Genomic DNA, 20,209 nt, shown 5'->3' with positions numbered 1-20,209 from the left:
CCTATGCAATAATAGTCTCACTTCTGTTTGTGTTATGACTCTAAATTATTGTAAATGGATTTGCCTTTTAAACTTAACCCTAGAGGAGTTCAGAGAAAAAATAGCAATTGCTAATTTCAAGCACTTCTGTGTTGTAATGCAAGTAACATTACTAAGCAGTTAGTCCGTAGTGCAGATTAGGGGCCAGATTTACAAAATTAGGTGCCCAAAGAAGATGCAGTTAGATGCCTACTAAGACTTACAAAAGTGTCTAAATAGTTTAGCCTCCTAACTCCATCTAGTGGGATTTTTGTAAATCTAACCTTAGGTCTTTTTATTCAATTAAATAGTTGTACAATTGTAGTTAATATTTCAAAATCTATTAATTTTTATTAGATCTATAGATGTCATTAACATTGCAACTTCAGATTATGTATAAGTGCTTCCATGGAACAAACTTCCATTTTTTAAAAAAGTGTACCTGTGTAATTTATTAGTATTACAGTTGTGTTTCAGGCATGCTAGTTGCAGGTAATATTGAATGGACACAGTAACTTCTTCCAAGTTCGGTAAAGTGTACTAAAACTTTTTCCTGTATCTATTGTATGGAAGAGTATAGTGATGAAATAAATTGACAAACTGAGCATTCAGGAAATTTTACCTGTGCATTTCTCTTTCAGGAGCAAAAGGAAGGGCATCTTACATCCCTGCCTCGGGAGGTTTGTAGATCATTTGTGAAAATAATTGAAGAAGTGCTTGGATCCCCCCCAGACCTGGAATTACTGACATTGATCTTCAATTTCCTCTTAGCAGTTCACCCTCCCACTAATACATATGTTTGTCACAATCCCACCAACTTCTACTTTTCCCTGCACATAGGTAGATACAATATTTTGTTTAACCAGAAATAGACTATAAGATGAAATGTCAACCTATTTGATTGATTAAAAATAAAACTCAGCTAATTTTATAAATAGCAGTTCTGTGAATGACTGTACTGTACACTACCATGTAATTTCTACAAAAGCTACTGAATTGAGTCTTACAACCAAAATTTCTTCTGATACATTATAACTACTTTGATTTCTATCAAAAAAGATTCTTTAGTTGAACCTCATATTTTGCATGATACCTGGTTGGGTTATTCATTATAAACCCCCCCCCCCCCCCCCCAAAAAGACCATATATATAAATAATTAGTAGCTGTATTTTATACTTCTTTTTCATCTTTGAAGTGTTTGACAGCTATTAATAATTCTAAAAAGTAAACACTTCTGAGGTCAGTAAACTATCTCAGGCTTACAGATGAGGAAACTAACTTGTAAATGGCTTGCCCAAAGCCAAATAGTCTACCACTTATAGAATCTTCCAGTTCCTGACCTCTGAAGTTGTACTTGGAAGACTAGATTAGGGTTCTCTGTGGATCACACATACTGAATGTGTGAATGCACCACAGTACCAATTTACTGAAAATTACAGATTATGCAACAGTAGGTAATAAAGCAAAAGAGCTTGGCCAGCCATTTTCACATAACTAAAATCATGTTAAGTAATACTTCATAAATAGTTTGTAGAGAACAGTTGAGTTCCATGCATTTTGGCTGGAAATAATGGAAAACTGACCTTGTTCCTTTAAATTAACACAACATGGGGTTGTCTGCAACATGTTAACAGTACATCTCCTTTGAGAACCGCCTGTACAGATCCACCACATTGGATTGTATGCAGGCTTGTAACCTAGATGGCACTGTCCATTGGGAAGTAGATCTGCTTTAGGGACACTAATTTCCGACAGGATTTTCAGGCAACCCCATTAGTTTACCCTACAGGGTTCTTCATATTCAATCATCCTACTGTTGAGAGTTTTTTGAAAGGGCTAGCTTGTACCTTCTCTTCAGTGTTCTATATAGATACGGTGGTTTTACCTCTAGCTGAAAGGTCTCTTGAAGTTCCACCTAAACTAATTTTATGGTATGTCTTCATTTCAATCTGAAGGTGTACTTTCCAGCTCTGATTGAACTAGCACTCTAAAAGCAGAAATGTAGCTTTGGCAGTGCAAGTGGTGATAGGGGCTTGCTACCCTAGCATGTTCGTAGTGTCTTGGACAGGTATGTACTTGAGGCAGCCAGCCCCTCCCAGTTCTTATGCTGCAGCAGCTGCATTTCTATTTTTAGTGTGCAAGCTTTATTCAAGTTAGCATAAGGTGCCTCTTCAAGCTGCAGATTACACCTCCAGATCCAAGGTTAGACATACTCTGTTTACCACTTCCCCAAATTAGCTTATAAGGGGAGGCTAGGTTACATAGATCCAATGTGAAAATCTATCCGTGAATACCCTAAATCAGTGGTTTTCAACCTTTTTCATTTGCAGACTCTTAAAAATTTTTGGAGGCGTGGACCCCTTTTGAAATCTTAGACATAATCTGCAGACCCACAGGGTTCTATGCTAGTGACAATCTTCTGCGGACCCCTTAGACATAGTCTACAGACCCCAGGTTGATAACCACTGCCCTAAATGCAACTGCAGTTTATGGAGACCAATTCAAGGGGGAAATCCTCTAGCTTTTAAGTAACTCTTAGGCAAACTTGTTATGATATTGCACGTCTAAGTACCTGAGGGCTTTAGAGCACATTCTATGGGATCAAAAATGGCTTTCATAATATGGCTTTGTGAACATGTTAAAAGTATTTCAGAGCTGCTATTTTGAGGTGTCAATAAATTCATACAGCAATACTTGCTTGACTATGCAGCTAGATCTAAATGCCAATTTGGGAGAGCATTCCTGCCGTCTCTAACTAGTTCTCCTTGGGCTCTTCTCCTTGGATGATTGTTACTGCTTGTTAGACTCCCAGTATTGTGAATTTATGTAGGCAATTCTCAGAGGAAAAGTGTTTCTTGTCACTAATTGTAGCTCCTTCAGAAGAACACGTGTATAGCTCCAAGCCCCTTCCCTATCTTAGTCTTTTTTTAAAGAATTCTTAAATGAATCAAATGAACTAATAAGCAGTTAGGGTAGAGGTCACTCCTCCATCCTCAGGCATCAGTGTTCAGTGCCTCAAGTGGGTTGTGCATGCACCCTCCCAAATACATTGATACTTAGAAAGGTGCCCCAAGGGGCACAATTCTTGATTGTGTAGCTCCATGCAAACTGTCTTCTGTAATTTGTAAGTAACCCTTTTCCAGATATGACTTGTGGTTTTGCTAGCAATCCCAAAGTATGGGACTTAACTTCAGGCAGTTTGGTTTTATGTCTCCTTGTACATCAGTTTTACAGTATTTGTAGTTCTTAGGCATATTACATAACTTAACAATACTTCATTTTAAAGCAGCCAATGAAAACTATTATAAATCATTCACGTGCAATGTTCTGTACATCATGCTAACTTGGATAATTTGGACAATTGTTTAACTCGTTCATTAGTTCCAACAAGATTTGCAAATTAAGAGGATTCTATTGTACTTAAAACAAACTATATTAGAATTTTAATCCATTTTAAATACATTATTTTGAGCTTCAATAATTTTTAATGAGATTGGTTGACAGTGATGTAAAATTCATATTTAGGGAAGACAGAGTGGACAGCTAAGGCTGGAAGGGATCCAGTCAGAGGATCCCTCAGAGATGAGGCAGGAGAGAGGAAAGAGGGAGATCCTTCAAATTGCAACTAACCACATAAGGTTCCTTTTGCTCAAGGTTACTGTCATCAAGTATCCTTCTGAGCTACCAGTGGAAGACATACAGTGATCTCCTGGCAGCACTCAGTTAGAGAAAATGAACACAAGTGTTTGAAAGTGGGTGAAGTTAGGAAATTTGTAATCCAGAACAGGCCTGTAGTCTGTGGTAGTAAATCATTACTGTACTGAACAAAATGGGTACAGGCTTCTAAAATCTTTTTCTGTAAAGAAGCATTTTTTACATCTATGTAGTGCAAAATACATTTTATAGATTTTATTCTCGTTAAAGTTGGCATTCCCAAGCTTTTTGCCAGTATCTATCTTGTTGACATTGTAGATAGGTAGTTTTGAAAATAGTGAAACCCTTTGTGGTGGAAATATTAAATGCGCTGAGCCAAATTTTCAGACCATACTCTACTTTTGCAGATGCATTTGCTTTGCATGTTCAGTTTGGGTAATTGGCTCTCTACTTGAATGGTGTGCAGTTGTTGGCATTTGCACTCCAATATGACTCCATGTACAACGTTATTAGCACAGAATTAGAGCCCACTTCTGATTGTCTGAGGCTTGGCTCATCTGATACAGGAACTAATTTTTTTGTGGGGGAAGAGAATTAGGGAGGGGTGTCATTATTTGATGTCACAAAATTTTCAACAAGATGGCTACTAACAGTTAGCTTGGAAATGCTATTTTTAAATGTATAATTTTGGGAACCATTTCAGAATATAATCACTGAGAGGAATGGTTCAAAAATTCTCGTAGTGCGAAGTATAACACCACTATACTGAACAAAAGTAGAATTCTTTCATTCTCTAATGTGTTTCTTAAATGTGGAAGGAAAGTGCTTGGCTCATTAAACCTTGCAGTGATATGTTTTGAATCTTAACTTTGACTTGTTTTCTATGGGTTTTTTTTGTTTTGTTTTGTTTTTTTTTTAATTCACCAAGAAAAAAACTTGCATAGAGTTAAGTCATTGTTCCTCCCACCCCCTTTTTTTTCTAGATGGCAAAATTTTCCAGGAAAAGGTCCAATCGATCAAGTACCTGAGAAATTCTAGCATTGGTGGAAAATCAATTGACAGTCCTACACATTTAACTGCAAGTCCAGCTGGATTTACTGCTTCACCACTGGGAGGTAAAGTATTTATATTGCATACCTGCTGCTAGGAAAGCATATGCTCAATTTCTGGGTTTGGCAATGAAGCAAGGGAAAAGTTTGCAACAGTCTTTGTTATTTTGCACCAATGGACTGAATTTAAGCAGATTTTGAGTGGTGGCAAAATCTGCTTAAATTCAGTCCATTGGTGCAAAATAACAAAGACTGTATCAGTATTTTATAACTTGAGCATGATGAGAAATGATGATTTTGGCCATTTTTAGTTTAGTATAAAATAGAAAATCAGCGTTTGATTGTGCAGTGAGTACAATAATACACTTTATAGAAAGTAGGATAAAGATAAAGTAGGAAAACCTATAAGGAGCAAAATATTCCAGGTATATCCCAAATTGTGTGACTTAGATGACCAGCAAGTTACTTGCCTGAGAGAGAATTGTCAGGGTTTTTTATTACAGTACACTATATTCCAGTTGAGCTTTAAAATGTAAAAAGTTTGTAGTCAGTGAGATTTCATTCTCCATGTATGAGTGCTAAACATACTATAGTTATGCAAAGGAGATTGCTGGGGCAAATTAACACCCCCCTCTTCCTCCACCCCCACCCACGTCCCAAAATATCATCTTCTACTGTTGTGATTTCAAGGCAACATTTTAGCATAAAGTACAAATTAGTAATTTTCACACTTTCCAACAAATCATAAGTCATTCCAGCAAAAAATTAAGTGCCCACTTTTATTAACCAGTATGGGAAAAGTGCTTTAGACTTCTGGAATTTTAAAAAAGTAGTCTTTCAATGTATATTACACACATTTTCAAACAAATATCATCCCTGGATCAAAATTTTAAGCTGGGTCAAAAAAAAGTCTGGCAATGGAACTATCAGTGCAGCCTTAACTATGAAGTTAATGTACATCCACAATGAGGTATAATTGTTGGCTAAAACTGCAGGATTCAAACATCTACAAAATAGATGTGATTTGCTTCCATTTAGCCAACATCTACAGGATAGACTTGATTTGCTTCCATTTCTCACTTCCTGTTTGCGACTGTTGCAATTTCAATTATATAAAACCCAACAGTACCACATACCTGACCAATATAATACGTTTTGCAGTTAATGTTGAAGCAGTTCTTCCTTGTGAAAAGCATATTACACGTTAGCTCTTCAAATGTTATGTACCTGCTAGATTGAGGCTTGACCCCCCCCCCCCCAAAAAAAAAAGTGATATGCTTTTCACTTCGCTTAGAGCCATGCCATGAAATGTTGCAATCTCCTCATAAGTTTTTTTTGCATGAATACCACTCATTATACGTTCTCTTACATGAGGTCCTAAACCAATTATAAATTATAGTTCAGTACAAATTATTTCTTTTTAAATAAAGAATGTTTATCCATTCATCTATCACAGATGAATGTTATAGCCAGGTCTTCCTCAGATTGTTGCAAAAATATGTGATGCTCCTGAGAGCTGCACACTTACATTTGCATCTTTGACTTAGCTGCAAGACATGTAAAACCACCCAAGCAACCAGCTCTGTACTGACTACTGGAGGGGGTTCATATGTTTCTATTATTTCAGCAAGTGTCAGACAGTGCTTAGGAATGCATTCCTGATATACTGACTTCGGACAGAAGTATTAGCTATCATTCTAAAACCTTTTTGGTCAAATTGCATCACTTTTGATTTTAGAAATATTGCATTAGATACTCAGATCTAAAATCCTTTCATGAAGACTGTAGTGTCCTAGCACAACCATATTTTTGTGCAATAGTTGCTGATAGTCCTTCAAATGCTTAAGTTCTACTTTTTAAAAATTGTTTTTCTGTGAATACAGAGTGGAAAGAAGGCTCACACGCTCCAAAGAGGAGACAGAATAAAATATCCGGAATAAGACAAATTTAGATGAACTGAGAGTTAGTATACAGAAGTAGTTGAAGATGCAATATTTATCTTTAGTTTACATTTATCATTCAGTAAAAGTAGACTGGCTAATCCAGTTTTAGATGCTGCATGTTTGTGCCTCTGAGATCAGAGCTGCGCCTTTAAACACTAGTGATCTATATACACAACTTTACTTATTCAACATTTGGCCATATTCAAACACTTAATCTTTTAGGGCATTATTTATTATATAGAGCTTTAGTCATTTATATGTTCAGGGTGTTATTGCCAACTGACTTAACTGAAGGGATGAGACATAACAGAACATACCTTCTAGAATCTGCTATTTAAGTGGTGAAATCTTTAAATCAAAACAAAATCAGGAGGGCCCAAAAAATATCATTCTGCTTTGTGAGAATTAACTTGTGTATATATATTATTTTATTGCCATATGCTGTAACTCATGTAAACTGAATATTTTGTCTTTGAAATCAAATGTCTCAATAGTTGAGCAAACTTTATGGCTTGTTATGCCAAATGAATGTGGTATCTGTTCATAGTTGATTTAATGTTTGGGGCAGGGAGAAAACTGTGATTGTCAGTATAATAAGCCAAAAGGCACATTACTTGGTGCATTTTGTGGATATATTAGTTGGTGGTGAAACAGAACATTAACATTTCTAATACAAAATAGATGCTAACAGTATTTTGTGTTCTCTTCCCCAGGAAACATTATTTCCAAGATTAGTGTACCACAGATAACGCACACTCAGGCACCTGAACGGCGTTGCAAAAGCCTACCAGCATCTCCTACCTCCTCACCACAAGTGCATCCAAAAAACCTACCTGGGAGCTTGGGTAGAAGCATTGATGACTTGCAGGAAGTTGGGGAGAGTGACTCTGTTGATCCACAGGAAAAAAATCTTTTTGTGGAAAACTCTGAAACATTAAAAAGGGTACAGGAGGAACTCTGTGTCAGCAGCTGTGAGTCTGCAAAAACAGTTTGTGACTCGGAGTTAACATCTGCTGAAGCATTGGTTGACATTTCAAAAGAAGAACTAGAATTATCTGAGAACAAAGAGCTAAATGCAGAACTGAAAAGTAATGAGGATGGTGCTGCAGTTGAATCATTGTTTCGCCGTCCTGACAATCTGAAGGGGCTGTCTTCATTTCAGAGAAGTCAAAATAATTTTGCAGGCTTGGGTCTAGCGTTTTCTGCTCATAGTGGATCATCCTCCGTTGCTTGCTGGCCAACCCTCACAGATAGGAGTGCACTTCCTGAAGAATGGGAAAGTCTTACCTTCTCTTCAGTTAGTGAACAGACCTTTAAAAGATCTGAAAGACCTGATTATAGGTATGCACGCTCTTTTTTTTAAAGAAACATTACAATACCTCAACATTCCAGAAATAATTCTAATAGTACAGTAACTTCTGCCACAGCATATAGAATAATTTCTCCTTGACTTGACAAATATTTTGTGGTTCTTGCTCAGGACAACATACTTTGTTTAAAAAAAAAAAAAAAAAAAAAAGCTAATAAGTCTGAAATTTAGTGTCGCATCTGTAGCAAAAACTTGCGAATATATTCATTAAACTAGTAGTGTGCTAGAAAATTGCTTTTGTTTCAAATTCCACATTATTTAGCTAATCCCTGCCTTGAAGGGTTAACTGTTTTATATGATGCCTAGCACAGGGGGGCCCTGAACTTGACTGAAACCTTTTGGACACTACTGTGATACAAATAACTCTGCTCATGTTGCCCTCTACTGACTGCAGTCAAGAATTAAGCCCTAAAAAAGGAAGAAGAGGAGAGCATCGGGAAGAGTTTGGGCAAATACCTTTGTCACACTGTCATTAGTCTGACCTTTGTCTAGCTATACTGAAAGGACGACTGGAGACGCTTGCTGTGGTTTTAATCATGCCACAACTTTATTATTAGATGTCTGGGACTACCCAGCAGATAAACATGTACAGTGCAGGTATCCTCATGTTCTTTCAATATCTACCCAGGGCAGCTCTGCCAGCCCCCCTCTTTTTTCCATCCAGGTTCCCCACCCAACCCATTGCTGGGACCTCAAAGGAGGGCTAAGGTGGGCTAAAACAAAAGGAGGTTGGCTCCCTGCGAGACCAGTCATAGGAGCCCCAAGCCTCCCCATTCCTCTCCTTTAACCAACACTTCCCTTTTAAGTCCTTTACCAAGCCATTTATCTAGTCACTATACATCCTCCCTATGGAGTACCTGCGCTGAACATCTGCCCCACACTTACATAATTTCTGACATTCACTCAGCATAACAAAGCCCCCACCCCCAAACCCACTGTGGTGAAAGCTCTGGGGAAGCCGAAAACCCCTCCACTCCACCTAAGCCAATCTGGTGGTGAGGAAAAAATTCCTTCCCAGCTCCCTAAAAAGGAGCAGCTTCATCTGCTCTTGGAAAAAGAGGCCTCTCATGCCCAGGTTTGCCCCTTTTTCAACCGCTCAGTCCTTCCAGTCCCAGGGGATAAATCAGCATCACCATGCTGACCCACTCCCCCTTTTGAAGCAGCTTTTGAGCCTCTCCCACCCCCCTGTAAAGCACTGTTCCTTCTCCCTCAGTAAGCTGAACAACACCCTTTGCCCCCTGTGCACTTAAAGGTGCAGTGTGGTCATTTTCCCCCTGCAGGTAGCCTCTAATGGTATTTATACACTCCTATGGTTTATAGGAAATTCAATATAGTAATAGCATATTTTCCTATTTGTTTTCAGATCCACAGAAGATTGCCTTGTGCTTATATGCTGTGGATTGTATGACCTCTTACGTGGAGTTCTTTTAATCCTGCCAGATATCATGCTAGAAGATGTGATAGACAAACTTATTCAGCCTGACACTCTTATCGTTCTTGTGAACCATCCATCTCCTCTCATACAACAAGGAGTCATTAAAGTAGGAGTATATACAGTCTAAATGTTTGCAACTCAGATAAAGATATAAACTAGCTCACTTGAATATATTCAAAGTTCGATCTAAAATGTTATTTATATGCAGATTGTTAGCAAAAATAAGATTGACTTCTTTATTATATTCCCCTAGTCTTATCCCCACAAAGCCTTTTTAAAACTGAGTTGATTATATCTAGCTGTTTGAGAATTTCTTCATAAAAAGTATCTTTTCAATTGATAGTTATATAAATTCTACAATTTAAGTTAGAGATCAAAGAAATCAAATCCTATGATGGGAGCAAATAGCGCTTAAAAATTGGAGTGACATGATAAGAAAATAAATGATCATCCTTCAGTAGGGGTAGTGCATCATACAAAAATTATTTCCTCTAGTGTTTGCTTAGTCCTGAAATCCTTCCTCAAGGCAGAGTTTCCATTGCAGTCAGTGTGACTCTTGCCTGGGTATTAACTTAAACGGACTATGGGTTTTATCTCGATTTTGTCAGAGTGGTTTTTTCTATTTTATGAAGAGGAAAACAGTTTGCAATGGAGAATTTTGCTCTTGAGGCAGGGACTACGGAGTAGCTTTGGCTTGTAGTTTGAAGAAGAACTTCAAAAGTTTAGTTAAAGGTGGATGGATAGATAAAAAATAAAACCACTTAAGTCACCAATCAGTAACAATTTAGATAAAACGTAAAATAGATTTTTAATAAACTTTTTTGTTCAATTTTTCATATAAATAAATATAATCCTTATTCTAGGTGTAATATATATAAAAAATAAAATATAACCTATGAGTGAAGACTGAAACAACTGGGTTTGTTTAGTCTGGAAAAGAGAAGAATGAGAGGGGACATAACAGTTTCAAGTACATAAAAGGTTGTTACGAGGAGGAGGAAGAATTGTTCTTCTTAACCTCTGAGGATAGGACAAGAAGCCATGGGCTTAAATTGCAGCAAAGGAGGTTTAGGCTGGACGTTAGGAAAAACTTCCTAACTGTCAGGGTGGTTAAGCACTGGAATAAATTGTCTAGGAAGGCTGTGGAATCTCCGTCACTGGAGATTTTTAAGAGCAGGTTAGACAAACACCTGTCAGGGATGGTCTAGATAATACTTAGTCCTGCCATGAGTGCAGGGGACTAGACTAGATGACCTCTCAAGTTCCCTTCCAGTCCTATGATTCTATAATTCTAGATGTTTTTTATATATAATCTTCTTCTCTTGGATGGATTGAGGTCAATGGAAATTTCAAACAAAATCAAAGGAAAGAATTTGTCACTTAATTTGGAATCTGAAAAATCTTAAAGCATTTTAACTCTTCCTTTCTGAATGGAACATGTTGCAAACAAGAATATTTAAACTTCCAAGGAAATGATACATAAAAATATTTCATCTTGAATCAAAATTGTGCATTTCTTTCTAGTTGTTGGATGCATATTTCAACAGAGCAACCAGGGAACAAAAGGAGAAATTCTTAAAAAATCGTGGCTTCTCCTTGTTAGCCAACCAGTTGTATCTTCACCAAGGAACTCAGGAACTTTTGGAGTGCTTTTTGGAAATGCTCATTGGTCGATCTGTTGGTCTTGATGAAGAGTAAGTATTGCTTTTCTTCAGCATTCAGAAGATGCACTGTTTTAGTTCAAACAACGATATTGAGTTGTCTGCTGATGGCAAGGATATAATTGCATTTAAGTCCCACCATGTTTTCAACAGCAGACAGCCTTATAAACACTTCCTCACCAAAAATGTTTCTGATTGCAAGTTTATTGGAACTCTAAAAACTCAGTTTCTCAGTTTTCCCTTAATTACATTACTCTGCAGTCCTCATGCAAAATGGCACATCCACGCCCACTGAACAACCAGAACATGGTGCACTTTCACTTGACCTTTCATGAAGAGAGGGAGTCCCATATCCTTGTTCAATATTGAGGCCTCTCTACATCCTTTGAACTCATCATAGTCTGTTTTGCCCTTGCCATTCTCCAGTCAGAGCCCATATGAGACACTGGGCAATATTAATAACTCAATCACCACTGTAGACCCTACCTACAAAATTGTGACAACTAGCTAGAAAAAAAATTCTGTGCCAACTGCTACCATAATCTGCAACTAAATCAAAATCTCTAGGTTTCCTTTAGTATCATCTCCATAATTTGTACTACATCCTTGTACCACAAAGAGGAGGAATCCCACAGAAGGATTTAGGAAAGAGAAAATCTCACTTTAAGCAGCCTATTCCGCCAAAGTGGTGGGAAGTAATTTTTCTCTGAATATATGGCTAGTCAGACCCTTCTGTTTGGCACTGTAGAGATCTAACAATACAGAATGGAGAGTCAACATCCAGGTATAGCCAAAGGCCCACAGTCTGCCCAATCAGGAAAAAGCTCTTGCTTTAGTTGCCTACTATAGTGCGAGATCAGTACCCACAGATTATTTCCTACATATACCAGAAGGTAACTATTCATGCTAATAGAAAGCTTTGAACCTGCCAGATGTCCTACCAGCCCCACGAAGAAAAGCAGACATCTCCTCAGAAAGGACTGAGGTGGATGGGGATGAGACTTAGCCTTTTAGGAATCTGTTATGATGCTTACTTCAGAATATATTAGTAATAGAGTGGTACAACGATATATTTTTAATTCCTTTTCCATTATGTGATAGAAAGTCCTAATGCAAGGACTGTAGTTCTGGTTATGGCTTCTGGAGTTGAAATGAACAAAAGGTATTCATCCTTGATTTTAATTAGTTTCAGCAGTAATGAATACAGTATATCAAAGCCTCCTCTTGAACAGTAGATTATTTTATTGCAGCAAACCCATACCTCATTTCATGACAGTGGCACTGCCAGTTGCAATATTTTATTACGAGAAATAGAATGAGTCACGAGAGAACTTTTGTGCCACTGGCTTTTAGTAAAAGCTGACAGTCAGATTTTTCTATTTATGAAATGTGTAGTGTAAACCTATTTGTAGTTTATGAAAACTACATTAATATCTCTTTTAGGGGTCTCATTTCCCTGTAAGCCTTGCAAGCATTTTTTGTAATTCTTATTACCATTAACAGATTAGATAAGCATTGCCACTGACATGAAATGAGATGCCATGGAAATCACTCCCATCCCCTGGTCAGTACATAACAGTTAGCATAGACTCTCCTTAGTATTCATAATCTAGAAAATTCAGTTGTGCATACTGTGATGATTATTTTACAGACAGATGATGAATTCCTATTTGTTTCTATTTTAATAGGTTTGACATGGAAGATGTAAAAAATGCTGGACTTTTTCAAAAATGGTGTGTCATTCCTGTTCTGGGACTTATAGAGAATTCTCTCTATGACAACGTACTGCTGCATAATTCCTTCTGCCTTCTGCTACAAATCATAAATTCCTGCTCTAAAATGGCAGATATGCTGCTTGATAATGGTTTGCTATATGTGCTGTGTAATACTTTAGCAGCCCTTAATGGTATAGAAACAAAGTAAGTGTTGCATTACCTGAATATTTCAGATTCACTCTAAAAACAATTTACAAGTTTACACTAGATTATTTTAAGCATATATATGCTTCTAATTATTTTTTTTAGTGTCCAGTTTAAACAACACAACAAATTGGGTATGATTCTGAAATGAAAATGAGAATCAGGCCCAGTGTGCCTTGCCTTGCTTTACTTATGCTTAAGAGGCACTTCTTTTTGATAGCTCTGTGTGTGCTCATCATTTTTTTTTCTTCCTTCTTTTTGAGAAGAAATGTCTCATACTTTTGTGTGTGTGGGTCTAATTTTGGAAACTCTTGTAAAATCTCATTGGTCCTTTTGAGAACTTGTTAAAGCAAGAAATGTCGGTTTTTCATTAGTTACCACATCTTTCAAGCACTCCTTTTGAAAACTTACCTAGCAAAAAAGTGTTTTGTCCAGTTACCATGGCAATGACTCTTATTAATTTGAGGGGAGGGAGCAAGTGTTTAAATTCCATTGACTGAGTGGGATTTAGGCGTGTGCCTAAGTTCCTTGTTGAATAGGGGTGGCATTATTCACATGGTTTAAATTTAAGCATATGCATAATTGCTTTATCAGACCATAACTTACAGATTTTATGGACTCTTTTGTGACATTAATTTAGATATAATTAATAGTAGATAATTGACTTTTTGTACAGAAATCTAGTACAAAGTATCTATTATTACAGCTCTAGTCATACATTTTTGTAATAGACATTTTGCAGTCTTAAATTCAGTTGAAGAAATTAGATATTGTACTTTAATTTGTACCCACAGCAGTTGTCTCCTGGTGAGCAATAGTTGTACATTTGGCTCAATGGATAATGCTACTTTAGTCTTAAAGTAAATTTAGTCTTAAAATCTGTCTCATTCATCATGGTGGTACTTAAAACCTCGTTAACTTTCACTGTGTATTATTGTCTAACATTTCCATTATGCAATTCATCTGTAAATTATAGCTAACAAATTTGTTGGATTAAATGAGTTAAATAGCTAATCTAAGAACATAAGAATGGCCATACTGGGTCAGACTATAAAGGTCCATCCAGCCCAGTATCTTGTCTGCCGACAGTGGCCAATGCCAGGTGCCCCAGAAGGAGTGAACCTAACGGGTAATAATCAAGTAATCTCTCTCCTGCCGTCCATCTCCACCCTTTGACAAACAGAGGCTAGGGACACCAATCCTTACCCATCCTGGCTGATAGCCATTAATGGACTTAACCTTCATGAATTTATCTAGTTCTCTTTTAAAGCCTGTTATAGTCCTAGCCTTCACAACCTCCTCAGGCAAGGAGTTCCACAGGTTGACTGTGTGTTGTGTGAAGAACTTCCTTTTATTTGTTTTAAACCTGCTGCCCATTAATTTCACTTGGTGGCCCCTAGTTCTTATATTATGGGAACAATTCAATAACTTTTCCTTCTTCACTTTCTCCACACCACTCATGATTTTATATATCTTCCAATAAAACAAATGTACAAGTTGTAGTAGTGTCTGAGAGTTTTTGGGAGTCTTTGTATTTGAAAATTTTCTATTTTGAAATGAACCAATGTTTGAACATTTAAAAATTGGACAGTTCAAATGCAAAACTGGAAGGAGGAAAAATGTTCAAGAATCCTCCTGGCCTCTCATTTTCTCCATATTGGATCTGACTTATTGTAGAGTGGAGAAGGAATTTGGTTTGACTGGCTGCTCTGCGGCTCATCCCATTCCCTGCCCAGCTGGCTGTTATGCCTGCTATGCTGTGCATGCTGAGGGCATGACATAGGCAGGGAGCCAGCTGAGTTTTACAGCAGAGAAGAGTCCTAACTGCTGGGAGATAGTGACCAATGTTGGCAAGGAGGCTGCTGCTAAAAGCATACCTTTCAACTTACCAAGGCTCAAATGTGGGATGCAGTTTGTAACAAAGACCAAAAATAAGGGACACAAAACAAAATTATTAATGTAGGAAATAAAAAAATGATTAATTTCTTTAGTATAAAGGACTTATAGTCATAGTTCTTTACTTTTGATGTAAATGATGTTCAGCAATTAAACTAAGGGGGTCATTAAATTTGTGTAGAACATAGGAAACTTTGAGACTTAAATGAGCAATGTCCTTCAGTGAAAGACAGAGATGGGACTAAAGAACTGAAAGTCAGTTATTTTCCTTGTCTCAGGCCATCATTCCCAGGTTGGGAAACCCAGATGTAAGCCACACTGTACTATGCAAACAACTAAACATCAATCATGCACAAGAAGCAATAGCATTCTACTAAAAATGTGACCAGTGGCTGACCTGCAGGAGCAACTAGACTTGGGGAGAGATGCAGTTTACATAAGAATAGTCTCCCATCCAAAGAATAGCTGCACTGTTAACGATCTTATAATGCACTAAGTTTACTCAAAAAAACTGATGTTTAAAAATATTTTACACACTTTTCTTTTTGAAATCTAAAGTGAGGAGAAAGTAAAACTGTTTGCTCATGTGTTCAGTTAGTAGGGCACAGAACAAATACTCAATTTTGATTGTTCGGTAAAACTAATTTGTAGTTGCAAAACTGGAGAGAATGGTAGTGTTTTAAAGTTCAGTAATTTGAAAAATGTATAATTCAGATCTGTTCTTCACTTAATGTAAAAGTCATTTGCTTTCAAGACCGTTATATGGAACTTCATTCTTAACACTGGAATCTCTTCCGAAGATTTTTGGGTGTCCACTTTTTCTGAATGAAAACATAGCTAATGTTGTCTTTGTGTTTAACAGTTTGTTTCCTGTCTTCAGCAGTATCAGATTTAGTGTGGAAGTGTTTGGATTTTGTAACATTATCTGTAAATTACTTTTCCTTCTACTAACCATACCAAGTACTGTGTTAGTGCCATTTTAATTCTGATTGTTTCATATGAATACAAAAAACTATTTGTAGTAATTATAACTGACTTTGTTTACAGCATTCCTTTGAATGACTACAAGCTTCTTGTGTGTGATATACAACAATTACTAGTAGCAGTCACAATTCATGCCTGCAGTTCCTCAGGTTCTCAGTATTTTCGTGTTATTGAGGACCTCATTATACTACTGGGACATCTTCAAAATAATAAAAATGAGAAGACACAAAGTAAGTCATAAGCTTTCACTTACATTTTCAAATCCCATGGAACTGCTAACTTTCTCATAGATTTCACAGAGGATGTTCCTATGACAAAAAGAGCTAATTTTTAGAGTTGAGGGGGTACCTGGTTGTGTACCTTATTTTCCTGTAAGTGACCCTTGTACAATAGTGGCTTAATTACAGTCCTAGTCTGTGGATTATAAATATGTACCAGTAACTGGAGTTCTGCCTGGACATCTGAGGTAAAAGGCCTAGAATGGAATATTTGGAGTATTATGAAAATAGTGACAATATTCAGAGATTCCATATAATAGTTATTTCCATTTATAACTTTTAATAAATAAAAATATGAAGACATTAAAATTTGGTGGCTGTTTTTTCCCAAGCCCGGGGGGGAGTCTTTGCTTTGTAACTGATACTGTGACATGCATCTAATATTGGGGTGGTTTTGCAGTGACTTTCTTGGAAGTGTGTGGTTTTGAAACTTAAATATATCTGGCCCTTTTTAATTTCCATCAACATCTCAAAAAAAGGCTTGTCACCTCTTTTAGAAACCAGTGTTGAAATGCATTTTCAAAAGTTTTGTAATGTGTGAAATTCTATTATTTTGGTGTTACAGAAATATATGTAAAGGATAAAATGAAAATAAGAACCATGCTAACATTTTGGATACTTATTTATGTAAACTACCATGAGGAAAATGTCCTATGTTCTTTGTTGCCTCTCATTTGTAGACATGGCAATTGCTCTGCAATTCAGAGTTCTTCAGGCAGCTATTGAATTAATAAAAGCTACAGCAAACCAAGACTCACAGGATCTGGCTAACTCTTTACGTTTACCTGCTACCCATCATCACACAATGTTTCAAAAACGTAAAAGCATTGCTGGTGAGTGATAAATTTTATAATATGTTGTATTAAGAGAATTTTATCGCTTCTTCTGCCCTCTTTATGTGATGGAGCCAGTCATATTTTTCTACTCTGGCATTTAATGAGACACAGGTTGTAAAAGTGTGTATGTGTGGACTTGTGTTGATGAGTTCCCTGCAACTTTACTTTTGGTACTACACGACCATTTCCTCAATCAATGTACTGCTATATTTAGGAAACATAGTATATTAAATAAATATGCGTCATTTAAATTTAGCAAAATACACCCCAGCAGAAGTGAGTGAATCTCCTGTGGAAGTCTAGTGCAAATCCACCTGTGGAAAAAATGATGATCTCAGTTTTCTGTGTTGTATGTAAGGTGAACAGTAGTGAACTTATGTATGACTTTTGCATTCAGTAGATGTGCAGAATAAGTGTTGCTTATATGTTGGAAGAAGGGAGTGTAGCAATAATTTGTCCTTCACCGAACACTGTATCATCCCTGAAGACTCCAGAAGCCAAATTCAACTTGGATTTGAAATGAGTTAACAAACATACATATATAGCCCCTCCCCACACAGACACACCTTATGTTAAAATAACATTAAGATTACAAAGTCACACAGTGAACTTAGGAAATGCCAGTATTAAGGTTTCCTATATAATTTGTCATCCTTGCATTTTGATAGTCTTTAATTACATGATCACATACTGCTTTTTTCCGCAGGATTATGTGATCATATACTTAAAGACTGCATCATAAAACATGCACACAGGCAACTTTCATTCTGACATTTCTTGAGCATGTGCCTTTGCAACGTTACATTCTTTTTCGTACAGTATTTGTATAAAATTTCCTAATCGTCAGACAAACCCTGAAAAACAATTGTCATATAGTATCAGATGGACCCCCCAACTTGGGTCATGAACAGGGTTCTGATCTTTAAATCCAGTCTACAACTTAAGCTAACAGAGTAACTGATAGTAGTAGTGAGTTCTCCTCCTCTATGTGGACCAACTACTAGAGGGGGATGATAAATTAGGGCAAACTTTTAAGTTTCAAGATCCTGCTCCAAAGCATGTAGGTATTAGAGCTTCTGAAAGAGTATACTTTTTTTTTTTAACATGAGAAAAACCTAGTTTTCTTTAATCTCATTCTTAAAAGCAACTGAACTGTTTTAATGGAAACTTTCTACAACAACAACAAAAATCTGCTTGAGGTAGATACCTGGCATGGATAATTTTAGTTTTTATAAGCAAGTAAATGCTGTAATGGAAAGTGTTATGCAACCTTAACTCTAGGTAGCACTACCACTTCAGACTATAATAGTTTGTGAATCATTTTTGTGAAGTGCTTTTGGATTCTTTGGCTGAAAGGTGCTCTGTGTATCTAGGTCATTACATTCAGCTGCATTTAAGATTTCACTGAAGACTGTTACATAAAAAAATGTGTGTTCTGTTAATTGTTTAAAACAAAAAGAAAAGGAGTACTTGTGGCACCTTAGAGACTAACCAATTTATTTGAGCATAAGCTTTCGTGAGCTACAGCTCACTTCATCGGATGCATACGGTGGAAAGTGTCAGATGTCAAGAATTATAACATTCATAAACCAGTTGGAGAACACTTCAATCTCTCTGGTCACGCGATTACAGACATGAAAGTTGCTATATTACAACAAAAAAACTTCAAATCCAGACTCCAGCGAGAAACTGTTGAATTGGAATTCATTTGCAAATTGGATACAATTAACTTAGGCTTGAATAGAGACTGGGAGTGGCTAAGTCATTATGCAAGGTAACCTATTTCCCCTTGTTTTTTCCTCCCCCCTCCCCACGTTCTTGTTAAACCCTGGATTTGTGCTGGAAATGGCCCAACTTGATTATCATACACATTGTAAGGAGAGTGATCACTTTAGATAAGCTATTACCAGCAGGAAAGTGGGGTGGGAGGAAGTATTTTTTCATGCTTTGTGTGTATATAAAAAGATCTTCTACGCTTTCCACAGTACGCATCCGATGAAGTGAGCTGTAGCTCACGAAAGCTTATGCTCAAATAAATTGGTTAGTCTCTAAGGTGCTACAAGTACTCCTTTTCTTTTTGCGAAGACAGACTAACACGGCTGTTACTCTGAAACCTGTTTAAAACAAAGGTTCAATTGCAATGAAAGATTCCATTATTTCTCGTCTGCCAAAACAACACTTCTATTCCTGCAGTCAACTTCTGATGCCCCCCTCCTTCAGTCTGTTAAACCAGGAGCTGCCCCTCCAGTACCTTACTGGATCCACTTCATATAGTTCCCTGCAGAAGCGGGTGCAGTAGTGGTGGTCATGCCTACCCATTCATTCTGCAAAAACATTTCTCAGGAAATGTTTTGCAGGATTAGATATGAAGTAGATGCATCTATCAAAGTAATTTTTGATAGATCAATATGAAAATGTGTTTACCTTTCAGAGCTGTTAACTTCACTGGTCTTAGTTCACATTGCTTAAAACCTACTTTCTATAAGCATGTTAGTATAAGAACAATTAACTTTTCAATAACAGCAGTAATGTGGTAACGTTATAGAAGTAGGGAAGTGAAAGAGTGACTGTTCAGAAGCTGTTTTATACAGTGAATAGCGTTTCCAAAATACAATTTCTCAGAACTAAAGAAAATTCAACAGTTGAACAGGTAATGTGCTATAGTTTAAGATGAGTTTTTCATCAAATCTCTAAACTTCAATCCTGTTACATGAATGTTATACATTTGGAAAAACTGTCACACTTTTCCAAATTTAAAGAAGAACGTGGACATTCCTTGTTCCTTTTTAAAGAAATATATTTCAAATATTTTCCCTCATAACCACAACCAATTTTCTTTCCTAGATGAGAGCTATTGGTGCATGCAGTGAAGTTACGAATGTGATATTTAATCTATTCATGAGGATGCTATTGATATATTTCTCTATATTTAAAGGTTCCAGGAAATTTTCTCTTGCTCAGTCTGACACACTAGTGATGAAAATGCGTTTAGTAGCAAGTGATGAACTTAACATGATGATGCAGCGGCGAATGAGCCAAGAGAATCCTATTCGAGCCACTGAGACTGAGTTTATACAGAGGTTACAGAGACTCACTGTTCTAGCGGTTAACAGGTTCATTTATCAAGGTAGGAACAGGGGAAAAAAATATATGGTAACTATGCTTA

The 20,209-nt window shown here is 36.9% G+C and overlaps 1 protein-coding gene across 2 annotated transcripts in view; it reads left to right on the top strand.

Annotated features, from left to right (window-relative positions):
- LYST (lysosomal trafficking regulator) overlaps window positions 1-20,209 on the top strand; it is a 129,398-nt gene that overhangs the window by 45,491 nt on the left and 63,698 nt on the right. For both annotated transcript variants that reach the window (XM_077813449.1, XM_077813446.1), the window contains exons 20-28: window positions 660-858; window positions 4,657-4,788; window positions 7,379-8,006; window positions 9,398-9,575; window positions 10,994-11,163; window positions 12,819-13,049; window positions 15,993-16,159; window positions 16,888-17,040; window positions 19,979-20,170. In XM_077813449.1, coding sequence (XP_077669575.1) covers window positions 660-858; window positions 4,657-4,788; window positions 7,379-8,006; window positions 9,398-9,575; window positions 10,994-11,163; window positions 12,819-13,049; window positions 15,993-16,159; window positions 16,888-17,040; window positions 19,979-20,170 — 2,050 coding nt within the window. The remainder of the gene's footprint in view (window positions 1-659; window positions 859-4,656; window positions 4,789-7,378; window positions 8,007-9,397; window positions 9,576-10,993; window positions 11,164-12,818; window positions 13,050-15,992; window positions 16,160-16,887; window positions 17,041-19,978; window positions 20,171-20,209) is intronic.

This window comes from Eretmochelys imbricata, chromosome 3, assembly GCF_965152235.1.
Source record: "Eretmochelys imbricata isolate rEreImb1 chromosome 3, rEreImb1.hap1, whole genome shotgun sequence".
NCBI lineage: Eukaryota > Metazoa > Chordata > Testudines > Cheloniidae > Eretmochelys > Eretmochelys imbricata.
Note: the sequence above shows the minus strand (reverse complement) of the source record. Positions and strands in the feature narration are given on the sequence as shown.